At 36.1% G+C, this 14,115-nt stretch overlaps 1 protein-coding gene across 1 annotated transcript in view; it reads left to right on the top strand.

Annotated features, from left to right (window-relative positions):
* LOC101860234 overlaps positions 1 to 14,115 on the top strand; it is a gene marked incomplete in the record, with an annotated part of 177,628 nt that overhangs the window by 112,877 nt on the left and 50,636 nt on the right. The window contains 16 exon segments of the mRNA XM_035973942.1: positions 297 to 494; positions 952 to 1,142; positions 1,797 to 1,933; positions 2,614 to 2,735; positions 3,290 to 3,472; positions 3,830 to 4,023; positions 5,240 to 5,367; positions 5,720 to 5,847; positions 7,189 to 7,383; positions 7,846 to 8,042; positions 8,983 to 9,113; positions 9,887 to 9,990; positions 10,776 to 10,960; positions 12,006 to 12,136; positions 12,762 to 12,886; positions 13,441 to 13,638. Of these exon segments, the coding sequence (XP_035829835.1) occupies positions 297 to 494; positions 952 to 1,142; positions 1,797 to 1,933; positions 2,614 to 2,735; positions 3,290 to 3,472; positions 3,830 to 4,023; positions 5,240 to 5,367; positions 5,720 to 5,847; positions 7,189 to 7,383; positions 7,846 to 8,042; positions 8,983 to 9,113; positions 9,887 to 9,990; positions 10,776 to 10,960; positions 12,006 to 12,136; positions 12,762 to 12,886; positions 13,441 to 13,638 (2,547 nt within the window).

Genomic DNA, 14,115 nt, shown 5'->3' with positions numbered 1-14,115 from the left:
TTAAACTAGCATTTTAAGGTCGATAACACAGTAAGATCATTTAATGCTCTCAAGTGTTTTAATGGTAACTTTGTACCTATAATCAGATTTATTCTGTGAAGGTGAGAAAGTGTCAAGAGAGAAAGAGTTGTGGGAGAGAGAGAGAGAGAGAAAGAGAGAGAGAGAGAGAGAGAGAGAGAGGGTGGGGGCCTATTTGTTTTAAGAATGTTGATTCTGTGATACAAATAAGGATTTTTTACCTTTGCCTACATGACATACGCTTGCAATTGAAATGCTGTTGTATTCCTTTTCTATAGCTGATTGGACTCTTCCAAGATATGGACAGGACTGGGGTGTTATGTGGTCAGCCTGGGGGAGTGGCCGCAGAACTGACAGGCCAGCCCACTCCTAGCAACACCGTGAAAGACGTGTCCACAGTCATCTGCTCTACCGTCACAGACACTGTCATGTCAGAGATTGAGAACTTTGTGGATTATGACAAGTTGCGGGCTCAGGTATTTCAGCATTCTCATGAAATTTACTTCAAAATTTAAAACCTTATTTTGAGCCTTATATAACAACCACAATGTCTTGAGGTGCAAAATGTAAAATTGAATGATCACTTTGGACAATACTATTACAGTACATCGAACTCACATTGCAACTGAAAGGACTTTATCCATTAAAGGAGAAGTCACAGCATAGAATGATGTTGTTGACTTTCTCGGCTGGGGTAAAAAAGATATTGCACAAAAATTTAGATTGAAAGCCCAAAGACAGAGGGGAATCTCTCATTCATCCCACGCTGTTTCTTATTTGCTCTCCTGTTTTCTCCTCCCCTCGTCCTCCTTTTATTTTACACTATTCCATAACTTAACTTTTGTCCATGTACAACCTTTCTATGGGTGATGAAAAAACAATTCTATTGCTGCTAATATGAAAGATTTGTAATTATTGCCTTGTCATCTTCAGCTGACAGAGATTTGGAGCAACTCAAGCATCACTCCCGACATTACTGGCTTCTCACAAAATGTTCAAGAGTTTGCTTCAGTTGTAGAGGCAATAGCCAACTCATCACTTGCAGTCAGCTCAAAACTCCAGGACCTTTTTGATTTCTCCCAAACTTTGAACTACCTGGAAGACATTGCTACAAACCCTGCACAGTAAGAAAAACTTTGTCGTTCATTTTAAAATATTTACTGTTGATACGTTGAGAACAGAGCAGAATATGAGAGTGAGGTATTGACTCATAGAGTATATGAGTAACTAATGAAACTTTAACAAAAATTATAAAATACATTTGTGAAACAATTATCATTCTTTTAAAAAACTTACTTGTTTCCATTTGAACACAGAATAGATCATTGAGTAAACTCTAAGTTAATTAATAATAAAGAAAACATTACCAAAAATGATTGACTTACTAATTCTACTTTATTCCAATGAAGTAGATATCACAATGTATTGGCGGGAGGGGGGGGGGGGTGTTATTAGACTAAAGATGTTTGTGTCAGTGTATGCACTTGTACACTTGCACATACCTTCAGACATGCAAATATGTAGTCTACGTGTACACATAAGATTACACACACACACACACACACACACACACACACACACACACACACACACACACACACACACACACACACACACACACACACACACACACACACACTCATTTGTACACATTAATGAAAACCTATGAAAATCTGTTGTCTTAAAATTGTAATTGAGAAGTTTGCAAGACGTTGAAGAATTATATGACCAATGAAAGGGGTGAGAATGAATTTCAACTTTTTTCATTATGCTTCCAGAATTTTCCGGCTCCTTCAGCTGGCTGGCCTTGCACTGGAAGGTCCTCTGCAACAGGAGCCAGAAGCCATGGAGATCATGTCTGCACTGAACACTTTTGCTGTAATGCCCATTGTGGATATTCTAGAGGCTCTAAAAGGTAATTAAACAAGAACCGTTAATTTTGAGATGGGTCAATGGTGTCTGTGACTGTGGTGTAATGGTTTGTTTTTTGCCATCACATGCAAAGGACATGAGTTTAATTTTTATGTGGGAAGGGTTTCTTTTTTTATAATTTTAAGTTTCTTGTCAGCTTGCTGAAATGTTGTCTCTCTCTCAGCCCAGATTTTGTCCTGACTGGAAGGGTTGAAACAGCCCACCTTCTAATTATGATCTAAATTATGTTCAGCGAGGGGGGTGGGGTATAACATTTACAATTACAATTGCAAGTGATATGGGTCATAGATTCTATATTCTGCTGTTTGGCATGCATTGACCACCACAGTTTACATTTTAAAATATTTGTGTTTAAGAATCTTTACTTTGTGCGTTGTGAAGTTAGGTTTAACAATTGTACTTACATTATGCATTTTTTTCTTGTTCTCGACATTTAGAATTTGAATTTTGAATCCTAGAAGTTACTGTTTACGAAGGCTATATTTACTTGTCTATATGTCAAGTCTCTCTTCTTTGTTTTGAGCATATCATTTATTAATGCAGTATTAATTGAAAGGCTAAATTGTTTCATAAATTATTATCAATTAAGTTTCATTTTGCTAACATTTGTTTTTTGACAATTATTACACATCGCAAGACCAATTTTATTCTTTTATTTTTCAGCAAATGGCATGACTCTAGAAACGATTGTGCAAGACCCTGAGAGCTTGTTGAATCTTGCTTCTACTCTGCTCGATTTTGACCTTCATTACTCAGTGATTGAAACTGTCTACCTATCCTCACAGGTGAACTTTTTGATTCAATTTTAGTAAAGTTCACTCTCCACAATTTATATTTTAAAATATTTGTGTCTAAGAATCTTTACTTTGTATGTTGTGAAGTTAGGCATGACAGAAACACTTTATTTTATTTCTCCTAGGGGAGAAAATTTTAGCTTTCATTTCCTTTTTGGGAATGACAGGGTTTAAAATCTTGTTGGCTTAGTACAGAGAAATGCTCTTTTGGAGATTGAGTTCCTTCCATTATTGTAGTTCACACAATATTAACCAACTCAATGTGTAAACCAGAATGGGGGTTCAATGAACCTGGACTCACTTACAGGGAGAAGAAAACATCTTCAGCAATATGCTCTGATTATGTGCTACATGAGTAGTGCAAATAACATGAGAACTCCTGATATTTCCAGTACCTCTGTTTGGTTACCTTGCCTTCCTATCTTATTCCAAGAATCTTCCGTAAGCTTCTCATGTGAAATGGTTGAAACCCCTTCTATTGATGAGGATACTGGTATAGTAGCAGCATCTAATAATAGCAGTTGCATGTCTATTTGTCTTTATAGGTGAAGCGTTTGGAAGCCAACATTGGAGATATCTGCAGAAATGTGATAAGTACAGAACCAGTGCACTCAAATTCAAATTTGACCGTTGGAGATGTATTCTGCTCCCTTCAACCTTCCAAGTGGCTACCAAAGTTGAAAGAAGCAGGACTCTCACAAGCAGAAATCATTCTGTTATTTGAGAAGGTAAGTCTTACATTAAAGACAGTTTCATTTCGTCAGTGCAGTTCATTTTCATTTGGCTTATGTTCCAATAAAGACTTACACAATTTCGTTATGGGTAAAATGTTTGTCACACATCTCCACAATCTGTGACTTCAGTCAAGTTTCTCATTTGAAGTGGAAAAATATTTTCTTTTGGCTCAGACTCTCACAATTGTGTTAAGGATGTTTTGTTGAACTAAGCTATGGAAAAATAAGTATTTGATTATAAGATTATTTAACTTTAAGACAGAACAGTTTTAAACAATCATTTTTTAAGTTACTCTTCATGGTTTTGTGAGCTATTCATGTCTTATAATTGATGCTACTCTTGTCTTTCAGATATCGTCTCTGAATGGAAGGTCATCATCTGACCCTATGCCTGATCAGTCAGTTGGTTGGGTGGAGCTAATGGCTAACCTGGAGCGTTTGACTTCCCTTTTGACTCTTAAAAAGGTTGACCAATCTAGTCTGACTTATGTGAGAACAACATGGGATGCGGTCAAAGACATACTGTTTGACAAGACTCTGGAGAGGTCAGTGGTGGAACTGTGTCTTTAAGATAAGATAAGATAGATACATCTTTATTGTCCAGATCCTGGCACAATGGTTTGCTGTTTCACCACGTACACACACATACACACACACACACACACACAACCCCACCCCCCCCCCCACACACAAAAAACACACAAAAACCCCCCCCAAATATGCACACACACGCATGTGCACATGTTTGTGCATACCCTTATACAAACACTTTCTCACACATCCTGTCCTCCACACACATCTGTGCATATTACCATATAATACAATGGTACGCTTGCACTAGCCTATGAGTGTCATTTTTCTTAAGGAATGACTCAAGATGTAGAGAAAACTGATTAATATCAATCTCTGAGTTCACTTGTACTAAAGAACAGCAGCAAGATTTTGAAAAACTTGATCAGTTTCCTCTGGTACAGATATTTCTTAACCACAACAAAATGACTGTTTTTTCTTAAAGATTTTTTAATAGAATCTAGTCAAATTGACCACTTTCAAACATTTTACCAACCTGAAAAATAATTGTTCTTTACTGCACAGACCTATTATGAAATGTGTTCTGCTTTTCAGTTTCTTACTTGGGCGTTTATGTTCCACTTTTTGTATGTTGCATCAACACTTCTATTTGCACTCAAAACAAAGAGTTGTAATAATGATAATAATAATAACAGATAGCATTTGTATAGCGCATATCCCCGCTCAACAGCAGGCTCTATGCGCTTTACACTAAGTTGTCTGGTCAAGTAACATTTTTGTGTGATGTATGTAAAGGCTTGAGCAGCTGGTATTTGGTAAAATTCACTTTGATAAGTTTGAATCACAACACACTGGTGTGAAAGCTGCTGAGTCCCACTGGGTCATAACTCCCCATTTTCTGTCACCAGGGAGTAATTTTTTGTTTGTTGGAATATCAGTATTGAGTATAATGCACTTCAGTTTTTGGAAAGAGAAACCTTTATTAGATTCTAACCAAGAGTTTTTTGGTTTTTTAAATGTTCACATCTTTTGGAAAGAGAAACCTGTATCAGATTCTATCCAAGAGCTTTTTGGTTTTTTAAATGTTCACATCTTGCATTTCTTTTTTTTCCAAATTGTTCTCTGCCCTGCATTTTGTATGTATAATTTTGATGTACATTCTTTCATTTTTTGCATCTGAGATATACCTTGATGTCAAATACTAAAAAATATACAATCCTGTTATTCTAGTGGCCTGTCGTACCTGCAAGTTGCAGAGGCAATGACTGCACCCTCTGATGACTGGATCAGATTCAAGCAATTTTTGCGATTCACATCATCTTCTTTGGACTTCATCAGCAACAACATTGATCATATTAGTAAGTGAAGTTTAATCTGAAAATGAACTGACTCTCTTGGGAAAAATCAGTTAAAGCAATCCATACAGTACTGATTGGATTTTTCTGTAAAAGAATTTATCACTTCATGTCCCTTTCATATCAGAACCTGTTAGTATGGATAGTTTTGATAAATTTTAAATAAAATTCCAACTTTTTCCTGTTTTGATGTTAGTCCAGGTTAATTTTCATTTTTGTTGACAGTTTTATCTTTTGAAAGGGAACCCTTTTGAAACACATTTTTGAAAGCAAGCAGAAATTATATATATTTTACTGTCCATTTTTGCATGCAGAGTAGAATTTATATTTATTTTACTATTTATTCTACATCCAGATAAAAATGCAAGCGTACGTCTGTCAGATGTCCTGCCTGATTCCAACAGAGTTTCATCCCTTATTAACAACGTTTTTGGGACTTCAAATTCAGCAGAGGTGTTAACTGCAAGCATCAACCCCGCCCTGGTATGTGCTTCAATGCTGAAGTGGGTGAAAATCATTGTATTATATCATTATCATTTTTGTTTGAAAAATTTTCAGCAATGAGGCAACATTTTCAAAATTGTTTTCCTTGCCGGACTGTGGTCTAGCGGTAAGACTCTCAGACTCTCAACCAAAAAGTCGGGGGTTCAAATCCTGTCAGGAGCCCAATGTTGTGTCCCTGGGAAAGGCACTTTACACAAATTTTCCTTACTTCATCAAGGTGGAAATAGATACCTGGCCATGGGAAATGAAAGATCTTGTCAGTTTGTCAGTGTATGTGTGCATGAAATCCACAGCTTGAACTGTATGCTTCCTGGGAAGCCGAGAATGTTTCTGAGTTATCTATGGTCTGCTGGGATATAAATGGTTGTAAAGCATAGAGCATAATGTAGAGTGTGGAAATGGACTACACAATGCAGTTATTATTATTATTATTATTATTATTATTATTATTATTATTATTATTACTATTATTATTATTGCCTGTAGGACTATTATTATTATTGTAATGATTGTCATTTGTTTTCTGTGAGGAAGATTGGGTAGACTTTTTATGAGCCAATGTTATCAATAGGAAAGTAGCACGGTTAAACTGATTTGACCATGGGACTGATAAATAGTTGTTTGAAAGGAAATTAACGTTTATTTACTGCAATGAGAGAAAAGTCTATTCATCGCAGTCAGATGAATATTTATTCATTTAATTGAAAATGAAATATTCTTGACCAAGATTTCTGCCTAAGACCAATTTCTTGCACTTATGGCTGCTGTCATGCAGTTCTAAGCTGTGCTGTTCTTAGTTAATTTCGTCCATGAAGTGGAGAGAGGGTTGATAGTTTTGTGCGGTGTACTGCTTCTACTGCATTGCTGTGTCCCTTTTGTTCTAGACTCTTCCTAGCAAAATGTGAATGTTGCCATGACGACTCACAGTTAACTACAGCTCAACATATTTTAACTTTATATTTTATTTTAATAGCAAAAACTACAATTGTCCCATTATTACAACCATAACATCCTTAAAAAAGCTTTCATCTGTCTTTGCATTTTGTGTTGTAGGCTGTCCTTAGCTTCAATTTCTTACATTGTCATCTGAGAGTTAGAAATGACCGTGTTCATCTTGGCCAAAATATCAAAAACAGCCAAATTGGCTCAAATGATATTCCATCATATCTGTAAATATCAAATGAACCCTCCCAGCATGCTGCCACATTTGTAGTTTCGCATTGTGTCTCATTTTTACACTTATTTATCGATTTTTCTCACAACAAAAATTCCAAACCTATAGTTCTCAGCAGATGATATACAATATATTTCTGTCCACAGTTTTACCAATTTTCCCTGACTGACTCATGGGACCTGATCTGCAAAGGAAACTCTTTGCTGAGTACCTATTTCAGCTTCCCTCAAGGAACGGATGTGACTCGGATCCAAGAGCACTTGTGCCAGGCGGTGGAGCAGAGGTCTTCCAGTTTCCTTGAGTTCCTGTCTCTGTTCAGAGCTGGTGACGTGCTGCTTCAAGTAAGCAACTCTTTAAAGAAGATTGTCTTTAAATTCTGAGTTCAAGATAATATACAATAAGATAACATTGTATTGATTTTCAAGAAGAGAAATTGGCTACGGTATTGTAAATACATACATTCACATGCTCATGTCAACACACTCTCACACACACACATGCGCACACTCACATACACACACACACCCACACTCACACCCACACCCACACCCACACACCCACACACACACACACACACACACACACACACACACACACACACACACACACACACACAAACTCACACACTAGTTTTGCACTAGATCTAGTTCAAGAACATTATGTTGAAGAAAATAGTGGCTGTTAGATGATTTAATTAAATCTGATTCTTTATTTCTTTATAATTCAATATCTGTCTCATCCACAGAAGAAAACAAGTTTACGTTATATTATATTTATACAAGTTATGCTGTCTTCTTCAACAGCTTGACATGCTATTGAACAGCCAGTTCAACGAGAGCAGTCGCGTGTCAGTGTGGGAGGCGTTTCATTCCTCAGTCTTGCGGCTCATCGACATGGGAGAACAGCTGCAGTATGCTCAGATGGACGAGGGTTCGGTCATGACGTGGTTAACACCAGTGCTGAACACTCTCACCTCTTTACAAAGTGCAGAAAGCTCACAGTGAGAATATTTTCTAAATGTTCACGTTCGTAGATCTATGTTTTACTGTGGTGTAGAAAAAAAATCATTTAATCTGTCCAATTTGTTTACTTACTATGTGCACGTTATTAGCACTGACATAGTAGCCCATAAGCTCATACGTATATGAAATGGGTTCAACAGATTGCTGTATCATGACGTGAATGAGTTATCATGGGACAGACAGAGGATACTAATGTGCAATTTTTTTCTTATAAATTTTGTGTAAATTAAACTTTTAAACATCTCCATTTCTTTTCGTAAATTTACAATGGTCAAATTCACTCTCTGCACACTCTCCTCCAAACTACAATTTTATAAGCTATAGCCTACCCTGATGGGTCAACAGACGATTTGCCTCACTTGGATTATTTTTTTGCTTTTTAGACAAATGAAAAAGCTTCATTACTAAACATAAAAATTTATGAGTTGTAGAAGAATATAGCCTAATTGCAGAGGTCAAAGAGTTTTTACAAACTAGAGACTTCAGCTTTTCTGCACTAACACTACTGACTTTGGTCAAACAATTGATATTAAGTTTTGATTTATTTTTTTTAGTCTTTACTCAGATCTTTGTGTTACAGAAGAAGTGTTTTTGTTTAGTCTTTCCTAAGATCTTTGTATTACAGAAGAAATGTTTTTGTTTAGTCTTTCCTCAGTTCTTTGTATTACAGAAGAAATGTTTTTGTTTAGACTTTCCTAAGATCTTTGTATTACAGAAGAAGTCTTTTTGTTTAGACTTTCCTAAGATCTTTGTATTACAGAAGAAGTGTTTTTATTTAGTCTTTCCTCAGATCTTTGTATTACAGAAGAAGTGTTTTTGTTTAGTCTTTCCTCAGATCTTTGTATTACAGAAGAAGTGTTTTTGTTTAGTCTTTCCTAAGATCTTTGTATTACAGAAGAAGTATTTTTGTTTCCACAGAGTGGTGACGTTGTGCAACTCAATGATCCTGTATATGAACAACACTCAAACGTTCCTGGAAGCCAGACCTTTGTTGGCCAGAATCATCACGGCCACAAAACTCCTAACAGATCTGGTCCACTTAGTTCCAGGTACTGGTAACATCTCTAGCACTTTTTGATATTTGGAAAATTTGTCCTCAATAAAATCTTGTTATAAAAAGTCTAACTTATTGATGCAAATAGAACATTTTCACGCCCTGTGTTATGATACATATTTTGGCCATGTCATTGCTACATATCATTCTTCAACTGATTAATTCATTCAAGTCACCACTATTGTCCAGTGGCGTCTGTAACCTAAAAGTGAGGGTACCAGACCTGTAATCATGAGATTTCTGAGTTCGGGGTTCAAGCCTCTGCTTGGTCTGACATTGTGCCCTCAGGAAAGGCACTTAACACAAATTTCCCTTTGTGCTCAGTCCTTTCGAAAATGGATGTTAAACTCGGAGGACTCGTAGGACTCGGAGGTCCCACCTCTTAAATAACCTTAAAGTGTTGGTAGGGGTGTTAAACCTATACTGTTTTACCTCTTTTTTTTCACTGTTGTCCAGACCATCAGTCACTGTATCCTCCTACTTGACCACACAAAAGTATGAAGTTCTGTGGAAACCGGAGAGGACAGTGAGCAAAATATCCAGCTGTCGCATTCTATAAAGACAGTTGATCAACACATTTAAGAAACATTTATACAGTCTCTTGTCAGCTGTCTCTATCAACGTGCAAATATAAAAAACAGCTATTGGCATAGACTGTTTAGATATAGCAAAGCCGCTGTAGATATGCTGACAATGAAGTCTTGATACTGTATTGACATTATTTTTTTATCTTATCCTTGTAAAGAAAACCTTTTTCTTTTCCCTCAGAAATGGATGAACTGGTTTGTGCTTTGATGAGTGGAAACAAAATTGACATTATTGCAGCAGCAAATTATCTTGATTCCCTTGGCATCTTTGACAGCATCACCGAGGTGAGTAACTTTAGCCAAAATCTCTTAGTGAAAGGCAAGTCAAAGTGACTGTGTGCTGATGTTTGTATACAAGCATGTTAAATTTTGATGCAACTGATGTTCTCCACACAATAAGAAGCTATTTGCAAACATTATTTTGTCTTTTTAAAAGGCAGTTTATTACTTGAATAAATAAACAGCCCAAAACTGCTGCTTTTTCTTTCCTCCTCCATAGTAACAGCACTTTTTCCTCTACTTCTTTTGTATGTTTGTCACTCTCTTGTGAACCACTATCTCCAGGGTTCCTTTATAGTCGAAGTATACTTTGTGCTGTGGAGGCTAGAGAGGTGAGCAGAGTAAGCCTGATTCCCCGTTTGAATGTCTCTATTGACATCCACCCCTTGACACTCATATGATCTTATGCTGTTGTGAGCGCCATAAAATCTTACTAAAACGAAACAAAATAGCACAGAATCGGTTTCATCTTGAATTGGTTTTCTTGGTTAATGTATGGCTTTGTTGTTCCTTACAAGGTTTGGAGTTTTTGAAATAACTGCAAATGTTGAGGATTGTTACTGATAATTTTAATGTAGTATGTCGTAGTTTAGTTTGATGGTTAAATAAACAAGGAAAGAATTCTGTTTGTTAGTTTGGTTTTCTTCTTAATGCAATATCAGTCTTCATAGAAAAAAAGAACCCCCCCCCCTCCCACCTCTCTAAAGAAGTCTTATTCAAAGTGGCCCATTGTAAGTTTGTTTGAAATGACATTGAACGATTGATATATATTTGTCTTTTACTTATCTCAGTTTGTCGAGGAGTTTGTCAACCCTCCGTCTACGCTGGACTGTTCAGCCCCACTGGAAACCAGCACTAGCTTGACCTGGCTTGTCAACCTCACAGCCACAGGCCAAGGTCTTGATGTCAACAAACTGATGCAGTGCACCGACCACAGTGAAGCCAAATTCAGACATCTTCTCTCTTCTTTCAGCGAGTAAGTTCTAGGTTAACTGGCCCAGTCATTAACCCTTTGAGTCCTGACCTCCTGATGCCACCATGCCCTTCTTTCGGAGCTCCTGAGCGATATGTAATCATCAGAATCATATTATTCCATATCCCTCTCAGGGTAGTCCATGACAGTACTAGCATCTAACTCAGAAAGATCTACAAAATAGTGTCTTGCTCACCGCTGTTCCCATGGACCGGCATGCGGCACCAGGATACTGGTGACAAGGGCTCAAAAGGTTAACCGGATATCCAATGCTATTGTGAACTGACAACGTTTAAGAAATGTCAGTGTTATAAACAGAAATCAAACTAGTTTGATAAATAAAGGATTGTTTGTACTAAGCTGCGATGTTTTCTATGATTGTTGCAGTGAAAACTGATGTAATGTCTTGATTATTTTCAGCACAATGTAATTATGATTTTATTTGAAGCTTGTATATATTTAATGACTTTTAATGAAAGTTCTGATACATAGGTCAGGGCAATAGGAGGACACTAAAGCCATACACATTTGGATTGTATTCTAAGTAAATCATGTTCTCATTTCAGTTATTCTCAAATAACTCAACATACCAAAAGAAGATATGCTGTATTATTTAATTCAACAGTATTAACTGATTCAGCCGGCAAATAGTTTTGACTCTGGACACAAATAATTTGTGACGGCTTCGTGACCTCACGAGTGGCCTCACAAAAAATTAATAAATAAATAAATAAATTTTATAAAACTAAAAATATTCAGAATACAAAGTACTGTTCTATGAAACCAGAAAAAGGGTTAAATGTAAGCAGTCAGGACAAAAAAACGAGAGGAAAGTGATGCAAAGAATAGCGGCTCTGTGTCAAAACACAAGAGACAGTCAGCCAATGTGAGCGACTCTGTGGGCTGAATCAGTTAATGGAGTCAAACATTGTCAGTTTCAGTTTGCTCAGGTTTTTGGATTGTCTATTTCAGCCTGACACGTAACACAACATATGTTTACTGATATATATATATATATACAAATCATTTGCTGCCGTGAATGTTTCAGGAGCATGGACCTTATCAAGGACCTGGTAACTGTGATGCAAATGCCTGCATTGAGGAAATTGTTGAATGGTCCAGATATGGCTCCGTTCTTTGAGTTCATCTTTGACTCAGTGCAAGAGAGTAACAACCATAGTAAGTGGTGACTGTACTTAGAAATTGTATGATCAATACAATTAAATGTATATTTTGTCTGTACAAAACATTTAAGTATGGTAAATAAATTTAAAAGCAGAATTGTTTCAGGCGATGATGGTAATTATGATTATGTTGAATTCTACATATGGCTCCAATATTATTCATCATTAGTTTTTAATGAGACCTGTCTTATTTTGGTGTAAATTTGTTTCTTAAAAGTGTTCTGATATGAAATCTTATTTGTGCTTGTTTGTTTAAGAAAAAGCTCAGTGATTTGTAGTTGTTCATATACTGCCATTACTTTTGAAAGTCTCAAATCAATTATGTTTCAGAGGTAGATTTTCTGTTAGAGTGAAAAGATGACTCTGGTATAGATATTTATTTTTTACAGTGCAGACCCATAAGATATTATATTGTATGCTCCATGGCAGTGATAGAGGGTAAAATGTACCTAATTTATTTAGGTTTGATGTAGGGATTTAATAGAAGTTAACATATTTCCTCAGTGTTAAACTTTTGTTTACTAATTAAATATGATTTATGAAGGAAATATGTAAGTTTTTTCATGAAACATTTGTTTGACAAAATGCAATCGATTGTATTTTCTGCACATAATTTTCAGTGCTTCTATACCTAAGACAGCTCTTCAGTGACCCAACACAAGCTGCAGATTATCTTCGTGATAAACTGGGATTTTCTCAAGATATGGTTGATGCTTTTGTGAATGCCACTGTCAACAGCAATTGGGTGAGTCTTGATTAACTTTCTGTAGATTGTTTTTCTTTACACTTTTTTCTCTCATGATATGTTACTTGAGAACCGGTATGGAATTGGGGAATACAGTTTAACACTGCTTTCCATCAGAGGTTTCAACATTATTTCTGATTATGTCTATAAGTTTGGGTTTTTAAACGTTTTTTACTGATATGAAAGGCATAAAACAATTAATTATATGGTAAGTAACTGAAAATGAAATCAATTTTCCACTCTGGTGTTTTCAGAAAAACAAATCATACAAGGTAAAATATTTCATCAGTGCTCAAGATAGAAATTCTGCTCTTACTTTCACTGAAGAACTGCAATCAAGATTTTGAAAAAAATAATCAGTTTACTTGGGAAGGGGTATTTCTGAACCACAAGAAAAAAAGATTTTTCATCGAATAGGCCTGTTTGAATAGTCGAACTCACTAATTTCATGATCAATGCCATTTTATCATTTCATTGAATGCAATGAGTTTTGCTTGCTTTGGTTAAACTTTTGTTTTACAGTTACCCTAAAAAATAATTTTGTCCTTTCACAGGCTTATCTGTTTGACCAGCCCACACAAACATTGGTGGGATTGATGTGCAGCCCGGATCAGCTGTCTAGTGTGCTGCAGCTGCCAAAATATGCTTCTGTCAACATAAGTGAAGTCAGCCAACTGCTGTGTACTAGTGACATTATTGATACTGTGGAATTCATGAAAAATGTTTCACACAGTAATTCAGATATTGCTGAAGTGAGTATCTTCAACTGCAGACCTCGTAATTTTTTTCAAAGCGTAAAAAAGGATATATTGCAAACTTGTTAATGGAGATCGGAAAGATGAAGAAACAACAACAAAAAGCACATGCGCACACAAGATAATAATGATTTCTTTCACACAAAAGAAAGCAATTCCTCTCATTTTAGCATTTGGATTGATAGATAATTTTTCTGTTCTCCAACTGTATTGTGTTCAAATTCACTCAACCGCCTCTCCCAACACTTTGCCATGAAGGATCAACTGCTTTTGTAGCGTTTTGTAAGAAAATGTGTCATTAACTACAATTGTTTAAAGAGAGCAAAATCAAGTCAGTTCTGGAATTTGTTTTGCCTTGTCAGAGACAATAGTATCAGGTTAACCAGACTTCAAAAATGGTATTGTAGGATTTCATTGCAGGACATTCAAATGTATATGTACGTATTCTTTGAGTATCACATAAAAACTTCAAGC

Source organism: Aplysia californica, unplaced genomic scaffold (assembly GCF_000002075.1).
Source record: "Aplysia californica isolate F4 #8 unplaced genomic scaffold, AplCal3.0 scaffold00037, whole genome shotgun sequence".
NCBI classification, from domain to species: Eukaryota; Metazoa; Mollusca; class Gastropoda; order Aplysiida; family Aplysiidae; genus Aplysia; species Aplysia californica.
Note: the sequence above shows the minus strand (reverse complement) of the source record. Positions and strands in the feature narration are given on the sequence as shown.